A 24,371-nucleotide genomic window follows, 5' to 3' on the forward strand; every position below is an offset into this window, starting at 1 on the left:
ATTCCATCCTTGGACGTACCTGGCTCTTATATAGATAGAGAATAGCATCAGCAGTGAGATATCTACCGGATCGATAGAAAGATCAGCAATCACAGCCATCCGTAGTTGTTGTCGTCTCACCACATTTTGGTTATTTTCAGGTGAAAGGAGACAAACGATGACAAAACCAAATTGTTTCTGAAATTAATAAATTCCGGCTGAATGCATTCATCTGATTACGTGACAAGCGATTTGATTTTGCTGGTCACTGCAACCTAAACTTCTGCATGTCAGTACAATCAGGAAAGCAGGAAATCCCAAAAGAAAAGAATGAGTTTCTAAATAAAAACGTCACTACATCAGTATGGTTTATATTCTGCGTAAGTTACCAACTTACCCCACCCAATGAGAGGAGGCAAGTCCTGGGAGGGTTGTTTCTGTCGGGCTGATTGTCAAAATCGGATCATTTAACCCATAACAAGGCATAATGTCACTTGGGACCATGACTAGGAAAGATCAACAAGATATTTGTTTATATTACATTTAAACTTTATTTATTGAGATTGTCGGACTGACTTCCTCATCTTGGTTGTTATAGTCACAACGTTTCGGCCGTTTTGCCCTCCGGCCTTCATCAGGTGTGAACCCAACCCTATATTATTATTACGGGGGGTACCGTGTTCGGACTCCAGCTAGGCTCTGGGACATGTGGCATATGGCCGAGTGATCCTAGACGTTGTATCAAAGTTTACAGTTACCCAAAGGTGCTGAGTTCAATCCTGAACAAAGGCAGTTAAAAGTAACATTCAAAACAGAGAATCAGCAACTATGTCCCAGGGCCTAGCTGGAGTCCGAACACGGTACCCCCGTAATAATAATAAAGGGTTGGGTTCGAGACTCCTAACAAACGGTTCCCCAGGCGATGGGACAGGGGTTGGAGCTTAGTTGACAAAGTGGGATATATTAGATTGAAAACATTTTTATCCAAGAGGGTGAGACTAGTGGTAGATACACCAGCCCAGATGTGGCAACAATACTCCATGAATGGGCGAATGGTGGCCTTGTAGAGGTACAGGATGCTTTCAGGTGTGATTAATCTTCTAGCACTATAAAGGGAACCCACCTTCTTTGCAGCAGCCTTTGCAATGTCCGCAATGTATTTGTTCAAGTTTATATTGCAGTGAATATTAAGCCAAGGAGTTTGAAAGAAGAATTCTCAGGTAGGATGTTATTTGTCATGGATATCGGTATGTGGAGAGGCGTCTTGTAATTGTTAAAAGAGAGCAGCTTTGTCTTACTAGCATTAAATATTACCATCCATTTACCGCCGCATACCACTATGGTCTGGAGGTTATTTTCAGGTGAAAACTTTGTGTGTATTTACGTGTCATGTTAGAATTAGTATAAATTCAAAAATTACGAAAAATGATTTGATATGCGTTAGTTTTTTTTTTTTTTTTTTTTTTTTTTTTTTACACAGTGATCACCACTTATCAAGGCCCGGAGGCCACTCAGGGATAAGGGTTATTGCAAGTACATTACGTTAGTGGAGATTTGATGAAGTGTTTACTTAAGGGGGCGGTTCATTAGGAATTTGTTAACATTGGACTTGAAGACATCCAAGTTGTAGTCCGGAGGGAAGCATGCAGCCGGAACAGAGTTCCACAGGCGTGCAGTTCTAAGAAAGAAGCTTTGTTCATGGAATCTGCGTTTTGATTTAGGCACAGATATAGAGTGGGGGAAATTTTTCACAGTGAATTCAGCTAGTCGGGTGTTTTTCGTGAAAGATTGGCGAGGGGGGACCAGAGATTGGAGTTCAGACGAGCATCTGCCATGGAAATAACGATAAAATAAGGACAGGCTCGCAACGTCTCTTCTGTGGGAGAGAGGTTGCAGGGTAGAGAAAAGGGCATCCCCCACTAAGCCACGAAGTCTATTTTGTACTCTGTCAAGGCAGGATAGGCTGTTTTTAGCAGCTCCTGCCCAGTTTAAAAATGGTGGAGCCTTAATTTGTCAATTTAAGGCAAGGGTTATCTTCCTTGTCTGCCGCACTGAATTGGACGCACAACTCTTCGACATCACAACATTTAAAACTAAATTATTCAATAAACGGCTTACATCAAGTTCCATCCATTTTTGTTGGCATTCTCCATCAGTTGATCTGATCTGATATATAAGAATGCCCTGGAAAAGTCACTTCTGATTAATGTTCCTATTTACTTGCCTCTCCACAAGGGCAGAGTTAGACACAAGGTCGTTTTTTTTAATGTGGGGAAAATCCAGCTCCCCAAAAAGCGGTACTCTGGATAGGAACAAAAAAATAAAAATTGTCTCAGTCATGAAGGATATCTCTTCCACTGACCGAGGACAGAAAAGGTGAAGTGTAGCATCAGAACAGATACTACACTGTGATCTTGTTTATGTAAGTCATTGCTTGTAGAATTGACACGTGGTTGTTAAAACAAAAACTGAAAAAGTTGCAAACAAAACACTATCAATAATTCCCCCCCCCTTTATCTGTGCCTAAACCTAAACATAGATTCCATGAACAAAGCTTCTTTCTTAGAACTGCACGCCTGTGGAATTGTCTTCCATTTTCCTACTTTCCATCTGACTACAATATGGTTGTCTTCAAGTCTAATGTAAACAAGTTCTTGATTAGCCGTTCCACTTGTTAACAAATTTACCAAATTTCCATCACTAACAATTACTATATTGTCCAATTGACTACTGTACACTCTTTAACCCTTATTCTCGAGTGGCCTCTTAGCCTTGATAAGTGGTGATGCCTATATAAAAAAAAAAAAAAAAAAAAAGAAAACAAGAAATTTAGGCATGAAGCCCTAAAAGAAATTTGGGGGAGGAGGGGATGGGTGTAGGGTCTTTCGAAAAGGTCTATAAAAATGTACACTTTGATCGGCCATTAAAGTTACAAAAAAGGGAGATAAGTATATCCCTTGTATTCGCAATTTTCAAGGTGTTTACACCTGGGGAAATGCAATCCCCATCCCTGATTTTCTACTCAATGAATTTTCGTAATTTTTGGATATGTTCCTATTTTCAACATGACAATTCGGCATGAAGCCCTAAAAGAAAAGGAAGGAGGGGATGGGTGTAGGGTCTTTCGAAAAGGTCTATAAAAATGTACACTGTGATCTTAATTGATATTTACCAGTTTTAAAATATGCAAACCAAGTTGGCTGCTCTTCAGAACAACAGAATATTTTAAAACTGATAAACATTAATCGGAACTGGCTTTTCCAGGGCATTAATATATATCAGACTAGATCAGTTGACAGAGAATGTCAACAAAGACGGACGGAACTTGATGAAAGCCTAATAAATTCTATTTTTATTCGTAATTGTTTTAAAACCAAGCTCCTATCTTTACATCATCAACGCTCTGATCTCCATCTGGCATCAATTGAAATGGATGGTTCTCGTCTAGGGGAGGCTCCATGTTTTGACAAGCTTCTGGGGTTGACCTTTACTCCTGATCTGAAATGGAACATGTACATCAGGTCTGTTGCCAAGGTTGCTAGAAAAATGGTAGGATCCTTCTACCGCTTCAGAAGATATCTCACTACTGATGCAATTCTCTATTTGTATAAAAGCCAAGTACGTCCAAGGATGGAGTACTGCTGCCATATCTGGGCAGGAGCTGCTAAAAACAACCTATCCTGCCCTGACAGAGTATAAAATAGACTTTGTGGCTTAGTGGAGGATGCCCTTTTCTGTTCTCTGCAACCTCTCTCCCACAGAAGAAACGTTGCAAGCCTGTCTTTGTTTTATCGTTATTTCCATGGCAGATGCTCGTCTGAACTCCAATCTCTGATCCCCCCTCGCCAATCTTTCACGAGAAACACCTGTCTAGCTGAAACTACAGTCATTAATTTTCCCCACTCTTTATCTGTGCTTAAATCAAAACGTAGATTCCATGAACGAAGTTTCTTTCTTAGAAGTGCATGCCTGTGGAACACTTTATCAAATCTCCAATACTAACGATTACTACGATACTATCCCATTTATTACTGTACACGCAATAACCCTTATCCCCGAGTGGCTTCCGGGCCTTGATAAGTGGTGACCTCCATGTAAAAAAATAAAAATAAAAAATAAAATAAAATGAACCAAAACAATAGTACTTACTTGATTGTCATGTCGAAAATAGTAATATATCTAAAAATTATGAAAATTCATGTAGAACAACTGCTATTTTGTTTTTAGTAAAAAAAAAAAAAAGAAAAGAAAAATCTATTGCTATGGTCCAAAACGAAACATCGGCCATTAAGGTTACAGCAAAGGGAGATAAGTATATCCCTTGTATTTGCAATTTTCAAGGTGTTTACACCTGGGGAAATGCAATCCCCACCCCTCATTTTCTACTCGATGAATTTTCGTAATTTTTGGATATGTTCCTATTTTCGACATGACAATTAAGAAAGTAATGTTGTTTTTGCTTAAAACTATATATTTAAAAAAAAAAAAAAACTATAAATTAAAAAAAAAAAAAAATTAATTTGTCGACTCTACCTTAACAAGCACCTGCACGAGACGAGAATGTGCAGGCAAGGCGATCACGCATACTAACTTAGTGCGTGATCGCCGGTAAATATAAGTACTTTACCTTTGCGAGGAGAGGTCCGTTCGCGAGAACTCTCCAGACAAAGGCGCGTGACGTCACACACACACATATACACACATACACACACACAAATTTCAACGTTAAGAAAGAAACAGATCATCATTGTAGATTTGTTTTGTTTTTTTTTGTAAATTCTTTCTCCTTTCAGAAACGAAAAAAGGATTTTAAGTGGCAGATTTTTTTTTTAAATTCATCACCAGGATTTTTTTTTTTATATCTCGTCTGTTGAGGGTCAGACAATGTGATGATGAATGCGTTTGTGGTAAGAAAGAAACTGGATTTTATTTATTTATGTTATTTATTTATATTATTTCATTTATGTATCTGTTTTTGAGTATTTACTTCAACAGTGCTCAATACGCGAATAGAGCTAAGTAGTAAGTTTTGAAAACATTAGCTTAACTGCCATAGGTATTTTCAAAACTTATTTTATATAACTTTACGGAAAAACACCCCAAAGTATTAAGAATATTGGCCGTGTCGTCCTTTATATATATATATATATATATATATATGTATATAATGTGTGTGTGTGTATTGCAATCCACAGAGGTACGAAAAAGTTATCAAAAAAACAAAAAACATATATTCCGAACATAAAGATTCCCCAAAATGTAATTAGAATGTTCATAACTTCGAAAAGATGCCCCCGAAGAAAGTCGGCGGTTACATCGGCCGAAACGTTGTGTAAATAACAAACGAGATGATGAGAATAGTAGTCCGAATGTTCTTATATATATCTACCTATCTATCTGGAGAGAGAGAGAGATAAAATAAAGGCACTACTTACGCAGAATACGGACCGTGCCAAAATAATGACGTTATTATTTAGAAAACCAGTCTTAACATGGGGAGGAGAGGCTTTGTTAACTATACTGTACTTTCACTTAATTTAAAAAACAAAAGATACCGTAAAAATTGAAGTTAAATTGAAAACCTTATCTAAAAAAAAAAAAAAAAAAATAGCACGGTACGTAAACTAAACTGCATAAGTACCAAAATAAATAATATTTTTTAAACATTTTTAACGATTCGATTTGAAGTTGCTTGTGCAGAGAAAGAAGGGATCATGCCATTTTTTTTGTGCTTCTGCACTTATGTTACCGTGCTATGTTTTTTTTAAATAGGATTTTCAAGTTTCACGATATCGTATCTTATTAAATTGTTAGGTGAAAATACAGAACAGTTACAAAACAGCCCCTTCCTTGTTAAGAATGGCTTTCTAAATGTTATTATTTCAGTGCGGTAACATAACTGCATAAGGACCACTTTATTATTATTATTATTATTATTATTATTATTTACTTGCCTCCTCATGAGGGCAGAGTTAGACACAAGGTCGGTTTTTAATGTGGGGAAAATCCAGCTTCCCCAAAAGGAACACTCTGGATAGGAACAACAATAAAAACTCTCAGTCATGAAGGATTTACCCCCACCCCACCCCACTAACCGAAAACAGACAAAGTGAAGTGTAGGGTTTGTATTACTGTACACATAGATTCGAAAAAGTTGTAAAAAAACAAATATATAACAAATAAATGTTATCAAAGGCAAGATAAGTTATCTGGGTTTTTATTTATAACACCTTTTCCCAAACTTACCGTGTTAAAGAGAGAATCAGACGCCATCTTGAATTTTCCAATACATCGGTAAACACTGTTTTTCGAGCTGAATAAACATGTTACATTGAATAAAAACACAAAAAATATATCCAGTTAGGTAGAAAAGTAACTTATCTTGCCTTTGATAACATTTATTTGTTATATATTTGTTTTTTGACAACTTTTTCGAATCTATGTGTACAGTAAAACAAACCCGTGGTACTAGTGCAGTAACTGCAGTGCACTTATTGATCCGTGCTGAAATAATAACGTTATTATTTAAAAAGCCATTCTTAACATGGGGAGGAGGGGAGGGTGTTTTGTACTTATTCTATACTTTAACCTTACAATTGAATAAAAAAAAACTGTATTTTTTTAGATTAGGTCCACCTCCACAATTTCCTTTTAAATGACGACTTTTAAAGGTGTTCGACTATGCTGAATACGGAAATCGCATTGAAATTTTGCAGAAATAATTAGTTATCGAGATATAAAAAGTGGTATTATGCATTGTATTCTTTGGCGGCCATCTTTGTTACGCGCGTAGACTTGTTTATGGCGCGCGCATGCGCGTAGAAAGATGGCCGCCAAAGAATACAATGCATAATACAAATTTTTATATCTCGATAACTAATTATTTCTGCAAAATTTCAATGCGATTTTCGTATTCAGCATAGTCGAAAACCTCTACAAGTCGTCATTTAAAAGAAAATTGTGGAGGTGGACCTAATCTAAAAATTTACCCTTTCTGAATAAACACCCCCTCCCCTCACAAACCGCCCCATGTTATTAACGGCTTTTGAGGTAGTGGGGTGTTTATTCCAAAAGCCGTTCTTAACATGGAGAAGTTGGGGGTGTTTATACTACGCTAGGGCAGGTCGTAAAAAAAAAACTAAAAAAAAAAACACGTATTCCAGCAAAATCGAAGTATTTTTTTTTTTTTTTTTTTACATTCTCGTCGTTTACATTCGAAATGTCGACTTTTATAGGTTTTCAGGTATGCTGACAACGAATATCAGTTAAATTTTGGACTGATAAGTTGTTTACTAGATATGAAAACCTAACGTAAAAACTAATGTAATCCCTGGCAGCCATTTTTAGTGACTGATGAGGATGAGTGTTGATTTTTTTTATACACGCATGCTCAGCATGCGTGTATAAAAAAAATCAACAATCTGTTCCTTTCTAAAAAAAGCATGCTCCAACCTCCCCATGTTAAGAACGGCTTTCGCAATAAACACTTCCAATCTCCCCATGTTAAGAACGGCTTTCGCAATAAACACTTCCAATCTCCCCATGTTAAGAACGGCTTTCGCAATAAACACTTCCAATCTCCCCATGTTAAGAACGGCTTTCGCAATAAACACTTCCAATCTCCCCATGTTAAGAACGGCTTTCATACTAACCCGCCCCCCCCCAACCTTAAGGCTTTCAGAATAAACAACCCATTTTTTTTTTTTTTTTTTTTTCGGGGGTGGAGGGTGGAGGTTAAAAAATAATTGCTTTGTCATTTGCTTCAGTTTCATGTATGCGCATTACTAACTGCACGGTTGTGAAAACAAAATGGCTGCCAGGGATTACATTAGCTTTTTTTTGCGTTGTATTCCAAAAAGCAAGTAAATTGATCAAATAGTTTTTGTTTTTATAGAAAATAATTTTTAGCGTTTTTTTTTTTTTTAAATAGTATATCATAGCCGTAACAAAGCTGATTATGATCTCGATAGTTCAAATTGAGTTGTCTCCTTATTTATAAAACATGGCGGATCAAAGCATAATCCCTGCTTACTGAGAAAAGCTTCTTGATCAATTTATGTGATTTTTGATATGACATCTTCGTTCAGTGATGGATATATATATATCATAAAGTTTTTTTGTTTTTTTTCCTGCATTATTGTTTTGAAAATAAGTTGAATTCTAAATAAGCACCAGAGGGGAGTTAAAGGTGATAAAACTAATCAACTGTACAATCTTCTCATAACAACAACGTCTAAGGTTATCCTTGGGCTTAGTGAATAACCAATAGTCACAGGGAGCAAGTTCTGGACTATAGGGTGGGTGAGGAACTGTCTTGATAGCCATCTTGATCAAGAGAGGAAGCCCTCCGCAACCGCCACATGCGCATCTCAGAGCAGCTCACAGAACACACTCGTCCCCTGCCACCGCTAGTCGTTGGTGACTGTGTGAGGATCCAAAACCAAACGGGACCTAACCCCAAGAAATGGGACAAAACTGGCATTGTCGGGTTAGGGTTCGACAATTCAACCAATACATTGTTCGCATCGACGGCTCTGGCCGCGTTACGCTGCGAAACCGGAAATTCCTGCAGGAATACATACCAGTGATTGAACGCTCCCCACTCTTGAGGCTACCCGGACAAACGCTTGCGTTCCACAGCCTTAGCAGTGCAGCCGAACAGTCAAACCAACTAACCAACGCCACTCACTAACATACTTTCCGAGCCTCCCGAGCAAAAGGAACACCCAGCAGATACCACTGTCATGCTTCCCAACCCTGACCCAGCATTTGTTCAGCCAGCCCCCGCGACTACAGAGAAACCAGCGGTCGATCACAAACAGAAGATCCCTATGGCCCTTCGGAGTCTGATACCACACAATGCCTCCGGCCTACAGGAGTGCCCGGTGTTTCTGCCTGACCCAGACACCGCACAGGAGCCAGTGGACACGTTGCCTCTACGTTGGTCAACCCGCCTCTCCCGCCCACCTGCCCGACTGAGAGTAATCTGAAAACCGACTTTACATCGTTAAATCTACTTTATGTACCAAGACATTTTATTAAGTTCTCATGCCCAGATGGACCATTCTTATTGAGCTTAACTGATTACCTGGAAATCTTACAACACTCATAGTCATCTTTATGTCTTAACGTCTGGCGGGGGAGGGGCATACGTGATGTTGTTCTATTTTATGTATGTCCGGGTGCTGTAATCATTGGTCCAATAAAGAACATTGATTAAAGAGTTAAAGCTCATTTAAACGTCTTTCTTTATGATCTTCTCACATTACATTGACCCTTATCCTCGAGTCGCCTCCGGGCCTTGATAAGTGGTGATTCCTGTGTAAAAAAAAAAAAAAGAAAAAAAAAAGACTAAGAATATTAAACACAGAGAAAAATGACCATAAGCTGAAGTACGTTTAAAGACAATGAATCACCATTTATTTTCCAAAAAGAAATAAGTGCAAATGGCCAATTCGAAAAGGCCTGGAGATTGTGGTCAGTCCAAGTAAATCAGGATCAGCCTGACGTCAGTGGACAACTGGAGGAGGTACCCAGATGACAGTGCATACTGTGTCAGGGTGGCTGAACGTCAGTAGGCACTTGCATGGGTTTCTGAATGTTGACACGCTCTGGATGGTTAGCCTGATGTCGACCGGCACTGGTAGGGGTAGTTTAACGGCTAGAGGCACTGGAACGCTACTGACTGCTGGAGCAGTGGAGCAGGCACTGGAAGGCTGTAGGAGGAGCTGAAAGGTTGCTACGGCAGGCACTGGAAGGCTGCAGGAGGCGCTGGAGTCTGCTGGTTGAAGAAGGGTACTCTCAGAGAGTAGGCAGGCAGTAGTAGTTACATAGTAGTGGTTTGCATAGGAGTAGTTTGTGGTTCATGTACGTAGTGTGGAAAAGTTAGCCCAGACGACAGTGAGTACTGGATCAGGGCTGCTGAATGTCAGTAGACATTGGCATGGGTTTCCGGATATTGATAGACTCTAGATGAGTACCTTACGTCGACCGGCGCTGGAAGGGGTAGTTTGACTGCTACAAGTACTGGAACACTGTTGAGGGCTGCAGGAGGTGCTGGAAGGCTGCAGGAAGCTGTGGCAGGTGCTGGAAGGCTGCAGGAGGTGCTGGAAACCGCAGAGGGAAGCTGGAGTTCGTTAGTGAAGAAGAGTAGTCTCAGGGAGCAGAAAGGCAGTAATACTTGTATAGGACTAGTTTGTGGTTTGCATACTTTGTGTGGAAAGGTAGCCCTGAAAAGGGCTTTTTGAACTGATGAAGCGACACTTTGGCTGCTGGGCTCATCGACTTGGTTGGGAGTGTCAATCGCATCTCTGGAGTCTTCTTGTTCCATAGCCAAGTTAGCAAGTTGTGTTCGTTCAATTATGAGGATGATGTTGGCTAAGTGGTTAACGATATGGACTGACAACCTGTGTGTGCTAGTTCGAATCCAGTTCATTCCACAGAAACGTTTTCAGTTAGGAATGTCGGCTACCGTCATGTGGCCCATCCCATACGCACCTGAAATCTTTAAAGAAAGGATTCAAACTAGAAAGATATCAGGGAAATGAATGCCAATAGTAGTCATCTGAATCATACTCAACAAAAAGAGAGAGGGGGGAAGAGATGATAACTACTTCTTTCTTTCTTTCTCCTCCTCTCTCTTTTTTTCCCCCTCATTTTCTCTCTTTCTCTATTGAGGAAACCAAAGCGAACAATAGAATTATCCGATTGATATTAAACTAGCCCGGGTGTTTGGAGGCATGTATTGAGCAAAAAAAAATAAATAAATAAATAAAAGTGGATCCAGAAGGATGGAACTCAACTCTCTCTGGATATGAAGCATTTGAATGCCTCTAACCTTTTGTCTCCTGGAGACTTTGTTTTTTAGGCTAAATGATTATTATATATGTCACCCAGAGACTTTTTAAGGTCAGAATTAGCGACCTATCATCAATGACTTTTCCTTCAAATTAACATTAATTATGAACTTCTGTAATATCGACTCAAATTGGGAACAAATCTTTTCATTAGAAAGCATCATACCAACCCCTTCAACAGTTGTAATTAATTCAGTCTTCAAACAGTGCTGTACCCGAATACCAGTTCCTGATGAAGATAGAAGAACTATTACTCGTATCTTTTGAGGTTGTTACCAGCACCTGAAATCTTTAAAGAAAGGATTCAAACTAGAAAGAAATCATGGAAATGAATGCCAACAATAGAGTGGCAAATCATCCTTTTTTTTTTTTTTTTTTTTTTTTTGCAACAAAAAATAAATAAAATATGCTTTGTTGTAATTGCTATGTTTAGTAATGGGACGATTCCAAAATTTTTCCTGATTCCGTTTTAAATTTCCAATTCCGATACAATTCCGGATTCCGATTCTTTTAAAATTTATAAATATTTAATTAAAGATTTGTTGTTGTTTTTTTTTTTTTTTTTGTCAATTTTAAAATTATTACATAAGCCCCGATAATTTCCACGCATACATCCTAGCAAAGGAGGAAAAAAAACCATTAAAATAAAAAAAGATAAAGAGGTGAGATCAACTCGAAAACCTAGGATAGTCTTCCTCGCTAACCATTAAGCCAAAGAGGATAGCGAATTCAATCAGTTGGTAATTAACTTCTGCCCGGGTGGAGAATATTGGTACAAGGACGAAATAAAAAAAAATTAAAAAAAAGATAGAGAGAGAGGTGGGATTGAACTCGAAAATGCAGGGTAATTAGTCTTCCTCGCTAACCATTAGGCCAAAGAGGAAAGTGAATTCAAAGAGTTGGTAATTAACTTTAGAATCATAGGAGTCGCCATGTAGGCGCAGAAGTGAACGTTGCTTTTAAACCTGGCTGGGGGCCAGTTAAACTTCCCGCTTTCTATCATTTTATTTATTTGCTTCCCCATGAAAGCAAATTAGACATAAGGTTGTTTTTAGTATTGGGGAAGACCAGCTCCCCCCGAAAAAGGGAGCACTCCGGCAATATGCAAATAAATAGTAATTGTTTCAGTATTTTTTTTTTTTTTTTTATTACATTTTCACCCCAAACAAGGCAAATTGCCACTTTGGTGTAGGGGGCTACTATCAGGGGCAACAACTACTGGGGTACTATGTAGGGATTTGGGCAGCAAGGTGTCGGTTCACGTTACACTTGAACTTCTGCACGTCAGTACTGTTGGGGAAGCAGGGACCTGGAATGGAATTCTAGAGTCTAGCGGTTCTGGGGAAGAAACTATTGGAGTAAAAAGATCTTTTACATCTAGGGATCTCTACAGTGTGGGGGTGGGATTTAGCAGCCTGTCGGGTTTGTCGAGGGTGCTCACGTCGTGGGGGCACAAGTGATTGCAGTTCGTCAGAGCATTCACCACTAAAATACTTGTAGAAAAGGCAGAGGGATGCAACATTTCGTCGATGGGACAGAGGCTGAAGCTTAGATGCCAGTTCAGGGCCTATCAGGTTTGCGACTCTCTTTTGAACCTTGTCAAGGAGCGAGAGACTAGTAGCAGATGCACCAGCCCAGATGTGGCAGCAATACTCCATACATGGGCGAATGGTGGCCTTATAGAGGTACAGGATACTTTCGGGTGTTAGTAGTTTTCTAGCACGGTAGAGAGAGCCCACCTTTCTTGCAGCGGCCCTGGCAATGCCTTCAATGTAATTGTTCCAACTCATTTTTCCTGTGAACGTTAGGCCAAGGAGTTTGAAAGATGGACTCTCAGATAAAGAGTCGTTGGCCATTGCTATGGGTGGTAGAGAGGGTTTCTTGTAATTATTGAATGAAACTAGTTTAGTCTTGGCAGCATTGAACGCGACCAACCACTTTTGTCCCCATTCCACTACAGATTGGAGGTCTTCCTCTAGTGTTTCTGCCATTTCTTTAGAAATGTGTTCATTCGTCTTCCTGTCGTGCCTGCCATAGAGTGTAGTGTCATCAGCATATATACCCATCTCAGAGGCAATGTTGTCGGGGAGGTCATTTCTCCTACATTGACCAAGGATCAATTACAGAACAAATACTACCTGGCTCAAAGCATTTGTGTGTTTGTATTTGAGTAGTTTTGCTTTATTTATACAAAAATAACAAACAAACATTCAAAACGAGGCAATTTTTTAAAACTCGATAAAAAAAATAAAAGATAGAGACAATGTCCGTTTGCAAATCTGGGATATTACGATCTTGGAAGTATAAGGAACCCCGACGCAAAAAACCTTTTGTCGACATACGCAAACGCTCGCACCCATTTTACCTTTTCTATAATAGACTAGCGGCGGTACCCGGCATTGCCCGGGTGTTTGGAGGTGTGTCTGGAGCACAAAAAAAAAAAAAAGTGTTAGTAGTCCATGATGCGAAGGCGGAAAAGAACATGAAAGAAAACGTCAGCTTCTACCGCTACGCTACGACGCCATAGGAAGTGAAAAGCGTTCAAAACGTTGACTAGCTAAGTGAATGAGGTGCAGTAATGAACATTAGCTGAAGGCCAGTTCAGCTTTCTGCCGTTTCATTGATTTGTTTCCCCACGATGTTGGGGAAACACAGCTCTCCCGAAAAAGGGGGAACTCTCCAATGAATAGCAATTGTCTGATATGAAGGGTTTTCCCCACATTGATTAAAGCTAATTGCTTTCAAGACGTCCCGGCACGAAAGGCCGCTAACGGCTTTGCTCTGATGATTTTTCGCTTTATTTATACGAAAAAGACCAACAAACACACGAAAGGACGGAATAGCATAAATTTTATAAAAGTCGGTGTAAATAAATGTAGATACGACGTCCGTTCGTAAATCGTAGATATTATGATCTAGGGAGCATATAAAAACTTGTAAAAAAACAGTAACCCTCTCGAGAACCCCCCCCCCTCCCCGAAAAACATACAAAAACGTGCACGCCACTTTTACCTTTTATATATATAGACTAGCGGGAGTGCCCAGCATTGCCCAGGTGTTTGTCGGTGTGTATGGAAAAAAAAACAGAAGTTTTGGAGGGAAGGTAGGCTTGAACCCGAAGCCTTGAGGCGAAGTTGGAAAAGAAAACGTGACAGGTTACCGTTATGCTAAGACGGAAGAGCAAGTGAGAATGGTTGAAAATAAACGCCTTTAAAACGCAGGTGGTTAAACGAACGCCTGGTTTTCTAAGTCAAATATCACGCCATAGAGAAATGAAATCATGCAGACCTAGTTCAGCTTTACGCTTTCTGCGTATTTGATGTTTGGGAAAACCAGCTCCCCATAAAAAGGGGAGTGTCCAAGTGAATAGCAATTCTCTGCTATGACGGGGTTTCTCCCGCATTGATCAAAGCTGATTGCTATCTGGACGTGTTGTATTGTTGGTATCATAAAAGGGGTACCGTTGTGTGTGATCGTCTAAATGTTGCTGTCTATTCGTGATATATTCATATCGAATTGTTCATATGCCTGTGTGTGTGTGTGTGTAGTACATTTGTAGACAAATGTGAGCTGGCATGATGTGTCCTAATCTCATTTTCCGCTTATCTAAAGTTCTTCATACTTACAGAAAAAAAGGGGACAGCCCTTTTTTTTTGTAACTATGTTGATTTCATGAGAGAAAAGGCAATGGAGATAAAAGGTATACTTCACACACACACACACATTCCTATAATGTATGCAAAAGGCACTTGATGTTGTAGTGTTATCATAAAAGGGTACCATTGTGTGATCGTCAAAATGTTGCTGTCTATTTGTGATATAGTCATATCGAATTGTTCATATGCCTTTGTGTGTGTGTGTGTGTGTGTGTGTGTGTGTGTGTGTGTGTGTGGTACATGTATTTTGGACATACCTTAACTTCATGCGTCGTTGATCTTGTCCATCCGGAATTCATCTTGTTCTTGGAGGGGAGACTGGAAACCATTCACTCCAAGATGATGATTGGTTTTATATAGTTTTTATTCCCATAGATGTATGGAACCAAAAGTTTTGGAGGGAAGGTAGGCTTGAACCTAAAGCCTTGAGGCGAAGTTGGAAAAGAAAACGTGACGGGTTACCGTTATGCTAAGACGGAAGATAATTGGTTTTATATAGTTTTTATTCACCTTCCAGGTGTCGATCGCAGAAGAATGGAAAGTGAATGTCTTTACTTGCGTGGTTTACTTCTAGGTCTTTATTGTCACACACGTCAGCTCGCTCTCCAGTGAAGGAGGGGACGACCTGTTAAACCGTCCGCTCTTCTCACCGACCAAACTCCAACTCCAAATCTCCAGCTTACCTGATCTCGTGACTCACACGCAGATCCGGTCAGCTGACCAGCCCTTCCGGTAAACGTGTCTACAATATGATTTACCATATTTTGACAGATCTTATGAATATTTTTCGTATTCATCTCCCGTCCATCTCTCCAGTTAGATAGATAGACAGACCGGGATGGATAGATACATAAATAGATAACTAAGTAGATAGATCGATATTTTCTTGTGTTCGATCGATTACATAACAAATGTATAGCAATAACTTAGTGACTTTTCAAGAGTCTACGACAATTTTAAATGCCTGTGCAAGAAAAGTCTGGAAACTTGTTGAAGGCGCCCCGTATAATCCTAAGATTACACACGGAGTAACAGCATCAGATGAGTAAACAACGTATTCGTATTTTGTTTCCATTGTAATAAGTATCCGTGCCGGTATAAGTGAACTTCACTTTGATGTCGGTGTAACAAAGAACCAAAATTCAACTTGCTTAATTGTACAATATTCGCTTAGCTGGCCATTAGAGTAGGTCGCCATTCCGGTAAAATTGCTATTAAATATGGGAAACGATGCTGTGCGTTGTTACTGTCGGCCAAAAACAATTCAGCTTTGGACAAATATTCATTCACTCAAAGACGTTGGTTGGTTTTATATAGTTTTTATTCACCTTCCAGGTGTCAATCGCAGTAGAATGGAAAGTGAATACCTTTGCTTGCGTGGTTTACTTCATGGTCTTATTTTCACACACGTCAGTTCCAAGTGAAATGGAGGGGATGACCTGTTAAGCCGTCTGCTCTTCTTTATGTCCAAAACCCGAACTCGCTGACTCCAGCTAGCCTGATCACGTGACTCACACGCAGATCCGATCATGGGATGGTTACTCTAGATTATAATAACTCCGATTCACGAAACGAGGTCGCGTCCATCTTTAATTTCGGTGACTTGTGTTTCGCTTTTCCGTATCAAAAAGAAAAAAAAAAACTTTCATATCAGATAATTTTGGGCACTCCCCTTTTTAGGGGAGTTGTTTTCCCATCCCCTCCCTCCCCCCCCCACGACATCTTGGCGGGGCAAACAAACAAATATGCAGAAACTGGCTTGCAGCATCAAAGTTAAGTCGCGTGATGTTTGACCTCTTTAAATTCATGCACCTGTTAAATCAAAACGCTTTACGTTCCTCTCCCATCGTGGCCGAGCGGGTAAGATGCCAGCCTTTTTTTCCCCTTCTTTTCCATCTTCGCGTCAAGACTTCGGGTTCAAGCCTACCTACCTACCAAAAGTTTTTTGTTTTTTCTTTTACATCGAGAAACACACGGGCAACGCCGGGCACCCCCGCTAGTTTATATTAAAAAGCCAAACACATGTGGGACCACGGGATAGCGTGAATTTTATAAAATAAAAGACGCTCAAATAAAAGATAGACACCACCTCCTTTTGTAAATCAGAGATATTATAATCTAGGGAGTATATTAAAAAGTTGTAAGAAATTGTAAAAGGGCAAATGTCTGTATGTATGTTTGTATGTTTGTTATTAAATAAAAACTAATAGATGCCTAACAATTTACAAGAAGCAAACATTTTAAATGGCTTGTCTAGAGTACAGAAGACATCAATGATGTGAATGTAATGAAACTGCAGCACTAACCCTAGATGAGTTTAACTGGCTTCCTCCAAAGGAGGAAGTTTCGTGGGAGTATGAAATTCACAAACGGTCCCCAATCATGTGTATATCCCCGTTAGGGGAGATGACGACATTAGCTTTTTGCATCTCTTCCAGGGAAGTGTCAACATTCTCCTGCATACAGCCCCTGGTATTCCCAAATTGGTCACCTTTCTGGTACTGAACAGTCTCAACATTGCTTAACTTAAGTGATCTAACGAGAACCAGCATAATCAAGTTGACATACTGGTTCTTATCGATGTTATGTCCGTGTTGAAAGAGTGGATTAGAGTTTTTGGTTCCAATATAAATAACTGACCATTCACGAAAGAAAAGTTTGGGTTTTTTTTTTTCTTTTAGGCTGATGCACCATGTTGCTGTGATTAGAATAGACAACAGCAACAAGGAGTCAATGTTGGCTGACTGGTTAACAATGCGAACTGAAAACCTGCTTGTACCATGTTCAAATCCAGTTAATTCCACGCCTGACCTTGTGTCACAATTGTCTCAAAATGTGGTCCTGGATATGACCTTAAACTATATCCAATGGTGAAGCCCCAGCTTGCAAGCTTTGGGGAGTGTGGAGCCACCCTTTAATTGCCATTGCTCCCAGGTCCACTCTGACCTGGAGTGGTAATACCTGTTAGGGTCCCAACTATGGATTAAATAGAAACCGACTTGAAAAAATATTTATTTTATTTTTTATTTTTTTTTACAAGCAGGTCACCACTTATCAAGGCCCGGAAGCCACTCAGGGATAAGAGTTATTGCATGTACAGTACGTTGTACGTTAGTGTTGAGATTTCATAAAGTGTCAAGGCAGGATAGGCTATATATTCTATTAAAAAAAAATTTTCTTCAAAATAACTGGATTCGGCATTAAATAGCCTAAAGGGTTGATATGCCGTAAAACGAAAGCAGCAAATGTCTCAAAATCTAATTATATAGCTGTTGTTAATTTTTCCATCTATGGTGTTTTCTTGGAACTTCCCTTTACTCTTTCGTCAGGCAAAGAGGATATATATCTGATCCAATTGTTATAACCATTAAATTCTAACCACTGCGCCAGGAGCCGTGACGCAATGGTTGGAGTACTTTAAAAAATTTAATCGTAAAGTGACCTTCTCCTGAAGGTTGAAGGTTCAATCCTCAGTGTGGGCGACCGAAAAATACAATTGCGAATTACTTAGAACCTCTATCCAGTCATGGCTGATGGAACAAGAACATACTACTCCCGTGAAGTAAATAAACTGTTCCGTTTGAAATTCCATGCAGATTCTCGAGTTGGACAGTGCTCTGTCCTCTCTCCACATATACAAGGTGGTGGTGATGGTAGGGAGGGGCGGGTTAGGAAATTCATTTCTAGCTGGACCTGTGGAAATTCAACAGAGGACTCTTTCATATGTAATATATTGATGTTGGCATTCTGTAAATGTGTAGCATAAATAGAGACACCCTGATATTATTGTAGTTCTTTTGTTAAAACTGCAAAAGTATTTATCTAAGCTAGCAGGGATGCTGGCATAGACCGGTCATAAAATATGCTTAAATATGACATTTTAATTTATACAGGTTTTGTATATATTATTATAGAGAATGTTCTATCGATTCGTATATATTATAAAGTTGTGATTGCAAAAATATCAAAAAATATATCCATATGACTTTGGTGCATCAGCTTGAATCAACATTGAGTTCCTTCAGTTATTCCTTTTTCCGATCTTGTTGGATATCTTTTCTATTTGCCGAGCGGTCTTTTTAATTTCGGCAGGCAACCTTCCTGCACTTACCTTTATAGACAATTAAAAAAAAAAAAAAAAATTAAATACACTAAGCCTTAAAGGAAAAGAATAGAAAACAACAATTGCTCCTAACGACAATCGGATGCCCGATAGAAAACGCTTAAGAAAAATATGGCCGACCAACAACTTCTGGGAGCCATTCGATATAATATGCCTGCCGAAATTAAAAAAGACCGCTCGGCAAATAGAAAAGATATCCAACAAGATTGGAAAAAGGAATAACTCTGTCGTGTTCAATCAAACGTACCTATATATATATATATATATATATATATATATATATATTCTTTTAATCCCTCTTCTTTGAGTAGAGCCCTGTTGTAAATGATCTCACCTGCAACTTAATTTGCTGAAAAATGCAAGGCTTGCTGTTCGTTTCTGTCTCCCTCAATATATGACGTCATATGTGACGTCATTTGCTATGATGTCTTAACATTATATATGTTATGACGTTATTGTAAACAAACAACAAACAAACAGACAGGAATACGAATTTATTATAATAGATATATATATATAACTTCATTTCCTTCAGCTTTAATAGAAATCGAACCAAAACTTATGAAGAATTCTTGGTAAAATTATTTAATACAGGAAATGGAAGGTCATAACAATTAAACGATAAGTCACTCGGAAGAAAAAAGTTGTAAGCATGGCACACAAAATAATACACATGCTATCGTATTAATATATACATTTCAGCTTTTATGCAATTGAGAGGAGTAGGCGTGTCCGGTTCAAATCCAGTCTGTCTACAGAAACACCTACATCAAACCCAAACCTGACCTCATTCCTAAGCTTCTAGAGAAGAAATAAATAAAAAAAAAAAGGAAATAATAATTTTCAAGTGATTGTTTATAATTGCACTACAATAATAATGTTTGACCCTTTTTTTTTTTTTTCTTTCAGGGACATACACCCCCAACTATGACGCAGATGTCTAAGAATAACAACATTAAGGTCTGTTGACATTTTTTTTTTTTCTTTTCAATGTATTTAAAAATGTATCTACATAATAATTTAAAAATGGTTAAAGTCGAAATTGTTTGCCTTAGCGGGATGAGATTGATCAACAATGATCGGACATTCTCATTTTTAAATACACGTGAAAGACAATAACGTAGTACGGACATCACATACCATAACATATTTATGATATATAGTTCTAATGTATATGCAAGGAGGATAAAGGGGAAAGAGGTGGCGGGTTATTTTTATATATGGAACTCTTTTCCATTGGCCTGCTTCCCAGCTGACTACAACTTGGATGTCTTCAAGTCCAACATAAACAAATTCTTGATGAACCGCCCCCTTAAGTAATCCAATTTACCAAATTTCCATTACTAACGGTTACTACAATATTATCCCATTGACTAATGTACACTCTATAACCCTTATCCTCGAGTGGCCTCCAGGCCTTGATAAGCGGTGACTCTTATGTAAAAAAAAATTAAAAAATCTGTATTTAAAAACCTGAGAATGGCAACCTTGTACAAAACTGTTAACATTTCCATCAGACGATATAGTTCGTTTGCTGTCAGCATAGTTCGGGAATCAAAATTTTATTTAAAAACCTGAGGCATTTCCGGCTTGAATTATGTTTTTGTTCAAAATCTGAACTGTTTTATTTCTCATCATCTTGTTATATCAAAATCTTAGATAGTTTTTTGGGTCCCCCGACAAAAGGAGGGTGGGCCTGTAAATTCACCCTTGTCCGTTCGTCTGTCCACACTTTCCTCAATAACTACGTCTTGGAATTTTTTAAAATTTTGCACAAACATTAAACATGATATGAGTAAAAAAATAACAATAGATTTACTGGGAAAACTCAGATTTCTCTACTAGGGGTGCCTTTTGGGTTAAAATAACTAAAATTGACACTTTTGTGCTTTATTAAAAAAAATTGATGCCTTGGATTTTTATAAAACTTCCTGAAAAGTTGTAACTAACTGATTTCTAAATAATTTTGTTTGTCTATACTTTGCGATAACTCTTCGGTGTGCCCCAGGGGCTCTTTTAGGGCTGATAAAAACACTCCATCTTCGGGACTATTTTACCATATTTGTCCAAAATTTTCTATGTATGTCTATTTAGCAGTTTTGCATGGTGCTGAACTCAGATTTAAATATGTTAAGGCCTTGGGGACTTTTGGAACTAAATGGGAGGGGAGAAAATGATGGACAGTCATTTTTTTTTTTTTTTTTTGCATGGTGCAGAACTCAAATTTACATATGTTAAGGCCTAAAACTGCACCGTTTGTTCATTTTCATCAGGATTTGACATCCCCTGAGGACATTTGAGGCGGGGGGGGGGGGCAAGTGCTGAACTTAGTCATTTTTTTATGCCTCGTTCACTGTGCACACACGGGGGACCATACATGCTTCACTTGTTTTTATCAGAATATCTTCAATAATTATTGATAATTGAAAAAATCTGATGAAAGAAGAAACAGGCGATTTTGACGGAAGCTAACACCTTATACAGCCTAACCTCACAAGTGCATTTAAGAAGTTTTATTATGCACAAGCAGGAAGGCCTGGCATATAAAATCAACAGTAGGTTCTTTGATATGACAGAGGCGCATTCAAAATGTATGTTCCTGTTTCGAGCACAACTGAACCATGATACTTGACTTTTGCATTTTAAACTTTAATTCAAATCATTATATATAAAAAATAATTTTATAAAATCAACAGCAGGTTCTCTACAGTGCAATGTAGATTACAATGTATTGTGGACTAAGTCACTGTAAATTTTCCTCCTGGTGCTCCGTAATGGGTCCCCAACTCGAGCAAACAATCGATTTGATTGAATATTGGGTGATTTCACTGATTTTGACAGCAATAAAATCTGGGAGAGCGAAACATTCGTTGACTTTTATTCAATCCCGGGCATCTTGATTATATTCATTTAGATATAAGTTTTTTTTCTTTTCTTTTTTTTTTTTCTTTTGTTTTAAATCGAATAATAAAAATTTTAGATTGAAACATTTTCTCCGCAGACCCACCCAAGCGTACGGATTAGAGGCACTGAGAACAATTACAACCCCGTCCAATGTTTCGACCCGTCATGTGCAAACAAGAATCCCCACATGCACTGTCCGTTTTGTGTGAAAGCAGAATCCTTTCAAGATCCAGTCATCCTGAAGGCTCACTATCGTGTCAAACACGTCGACAAGGGTGTAGAATTTGCAGGTAAGTAATACTACTACTACTACTACTAGTTGTTTTTAAGAAAATCAGACTTATTGTTTAGCCTGCATTTTTTTAAACAAGATAAAAGGAGAAATAATTCTAAACAAAGAAAAGTAAGAGTTATCGCCCCTTATAGATCTTTATTGTCTAGCCTGCACTTTTTTTAAACAAGATGTTATAGCAATAAAAAGAGGAATGACTCTAACTAAAGAAAATTAAGACTTATCGCCCCTTATAGATCTTTAAAAAGACTAGAGAGTTCTACAGAGGGAGAAAAGCAACATGGTGGACATTGCTTGACATTCAATATTGTCTGTAATTAATGTTTCTGCTATGAATAAAGTGTGTTTAAAATTCTAATGGGCTTGTCTGTTTATTATTCGAATTCCAATGATTCTGACATCCCATTCTCCGGACACAACACAAAGAAAAAACTGATTTCTGCAAAATTGCCTTAGCTTTTTGTTTTTTTTTTTCTCTTTTCCGCAGTGTAGAATTTGCAGGTTACTACTACTACTACTACTACTACTACTTGGTGTATTTGTTCAGAAAATCAGATTTTGTTTTAATAGTACCTATTTACTATGCCTCCCCACGGGACAGAGTTAGACACGAGGGTCGTTTTTTTAACGTGGAGAAAAGGTACAAAAATAAAAAATTGTCTCAGTCGTGAAGGACTGATCCTCCACCGAAAGAGAACAAGAAATGGAAGTGCAGCATCTGAAGAACAGATACTACTCTTTGATCTTGACCAGGTATTTATTTGCTCCCCCACCGAGCAAATTAAGCACAAGGCTGATTTTTAATGTGAGGAGTGAAGGGGAAATGGGGACCAGCTCCCCGGGGAGTAGGGGAGCTGAATAGTGACAATTGGTATAAAGGGTTGCCCCTACGTTGACCAAGGTCTTATATGTGGGGTCCCCACATAGGGTCTTTGCTTGCAGTATCTGCCGGAACAGATACTACACTTTGAGATATTAAATTTTTTATTCACAGGAAAAAAATACAATTGGGAAAATGAACAAAAAACTTAGGCACAAGGCCAACTCAAAAAGAAGGAGGGATGGTGAGGTTGATTGATCCATCTCGTCTATGTTGTAAATTTTAAATGATTTTTCTCTCGGCCAGCCTCATGGTTACCCCTTTAAATTTGTATTTATCTGTGTGTGGTGGGAGGGGGGTGCCTACTTAAGCCCAATTTTAAAACATTTTTTATTTATATCAAAAAATACAAAAAAGATAACAATCTTAATAAAATTTCATTTGTTCTTAATAAAATTTCATTTGTCAGATACTACACTTTGATCTTAACCAAAAGGCCAGTAGCTAGGTCAGAAAATCAACTTTCTGAAAAGGTATGTTATAGCAAATTCTATTAGCACTGTGGTGGCTCCTTGATCAAAGGCTTGTGGCTCCCTTAGGAGGCCATTGACTCCAGGTTGAGAAACGTTGGTCTAAACTTAAGTATTGTTTACGAGTGCAAACAGTCGGCATTAATATCCTTGGAAAAAGGTATGAACCAATGTATCCTTCCTCCAGCTATGGGTTGAATAGTAGATTATGAAGCTTTGGTTGTGGAGTAGACGGAAAACTCCAAACTAACACAGATCTTTTTATGATTATCTCAGTACTGTTTCATTGTTTACATTAATAATGGTCTTTGTTGCTTTATTTTATTTTAATACTAAGACAGAGTAGTTTGATAGAGACCATTTCATGGACAAGGTCACTTTATAATATCATATATATATATATATATATATATACGCACACGCTCACACATACTTTTTCATCCTAAATGCTATACAATTATGCATAATATAGAAAATATGTATAAATAGAATTGAGCATAATATATAATATTAGAAACCATAAAACAATTAATTTGTTCACTTTTACAATATCTCTCTCTTTCTATATATAAAGCTGAATGTCTGTGTGTGTGTCTGGTCACGAATAGGCTCCTATATGGTTGAGTATTTTAAAAAACTGACACATATAATTATAGAAGATGTATCGAGACACAGGAATGGTTATGTTTGATCTGGCAGAACTGTGGTTCATTAAAATTGTGGGGTCTGCGTTCGCACCTGGTCCACAAAGTATGGAAATAAAAAATGTAAAAATTAAAACAAAAACGTTTACAAGTGTTTTTGATATAGATGTACATAATAATACTTTGATACGTATGTTTTAACTTAAATAGGGATGGTATAATAAAATTGTGGGGTCTGCGTTCGCGCCTGGCCTCCATAGAATGGAAATAGGCACAAACTAACTTTAAAAACTTTTCATATCTATCTGTGTAAGTATACTTTGATAATTATGTTTCAGTTTGAAGAAATATGGTATAATAAAATTATGGAGTGTTCGTTTGCACCTGACCTCCATAGAATGGAAATATGTCACAAAGTTTAACAAGGTTTTTTAATATAGATCCACAGAATATTGTGATAAGTGTTTCAGTGTGAACAGGTATGGTATAATTTATGGGGTTTATCTATTTTATTTTCATCATATTTTGCTTTGGTTTTGATACCCCCCAAATTCGAAGCTACCTCTT

The 24,371-nt window shown here is 38.2% G+C and overlaps 2 protein-coding genes across 4 annotated transcripts in view; one reads left to right on the forward strand and one right to left on the reverse strand.

Annotated features, from left to right (window-relative positions):
- LOC145270163 (uncharacterized) overlaps window positions 1-4,555 on the reverse strand; it is a 70,032-nt gene extending 65,477 nt beyond the window's left edge. The window contains exon 1 of the mRNA XM_080125781.1: window positions 4,513-4,555. The gene's annotated coding sequence lies outside the window, so the exon portion shown is untranslated. The remainder of the gene's footprint in view (window positions 1-4,512) is intronic.
- The window catches only part of LOC145270162 (uncharacterized), a 77,799-nt gene that overhangs the window by 7,353 nt on the left and 46,075 nt on the right, over window positions 1-24,371 (forward strand). For 2 of the 3 annotated variants that reach the window (XM_080125776.1, XM_080125779.1), the window contains exons 2-3: window positions 19,524-19,574; window positions 21,616-21,808. In XM_080125776.1, the coding sequence (XP_079981902.1) occupies window positions 19,524-19,574; window positions 21,616-21,808 (244 nt within the window). Of the gene's footprint in view, window positions 1-4,641; window positions 4,887-19,523; window positions 19,575-21,615; window positions 21,809-24,371 lie in introns of those variants that run through there. The other variant, XM_080125777.1, reaches the window with a different exon arrangement.

Source organism: Euprymna scolopes, chromosome 46, assembly GCF_053919585.1.
Source record: "Euprymna scolopes isolate OS-2025 chromosome 46, ASM5391958v1, whole genome shotgun sequence".
Taxonomy (NCBI): domain Eukaryota; kingdom Metazoa; phylum Mollusca; class Cephalopoda; order Sepiida; family Sepiolidae; genus Euprymna; species Euprymna scolopes.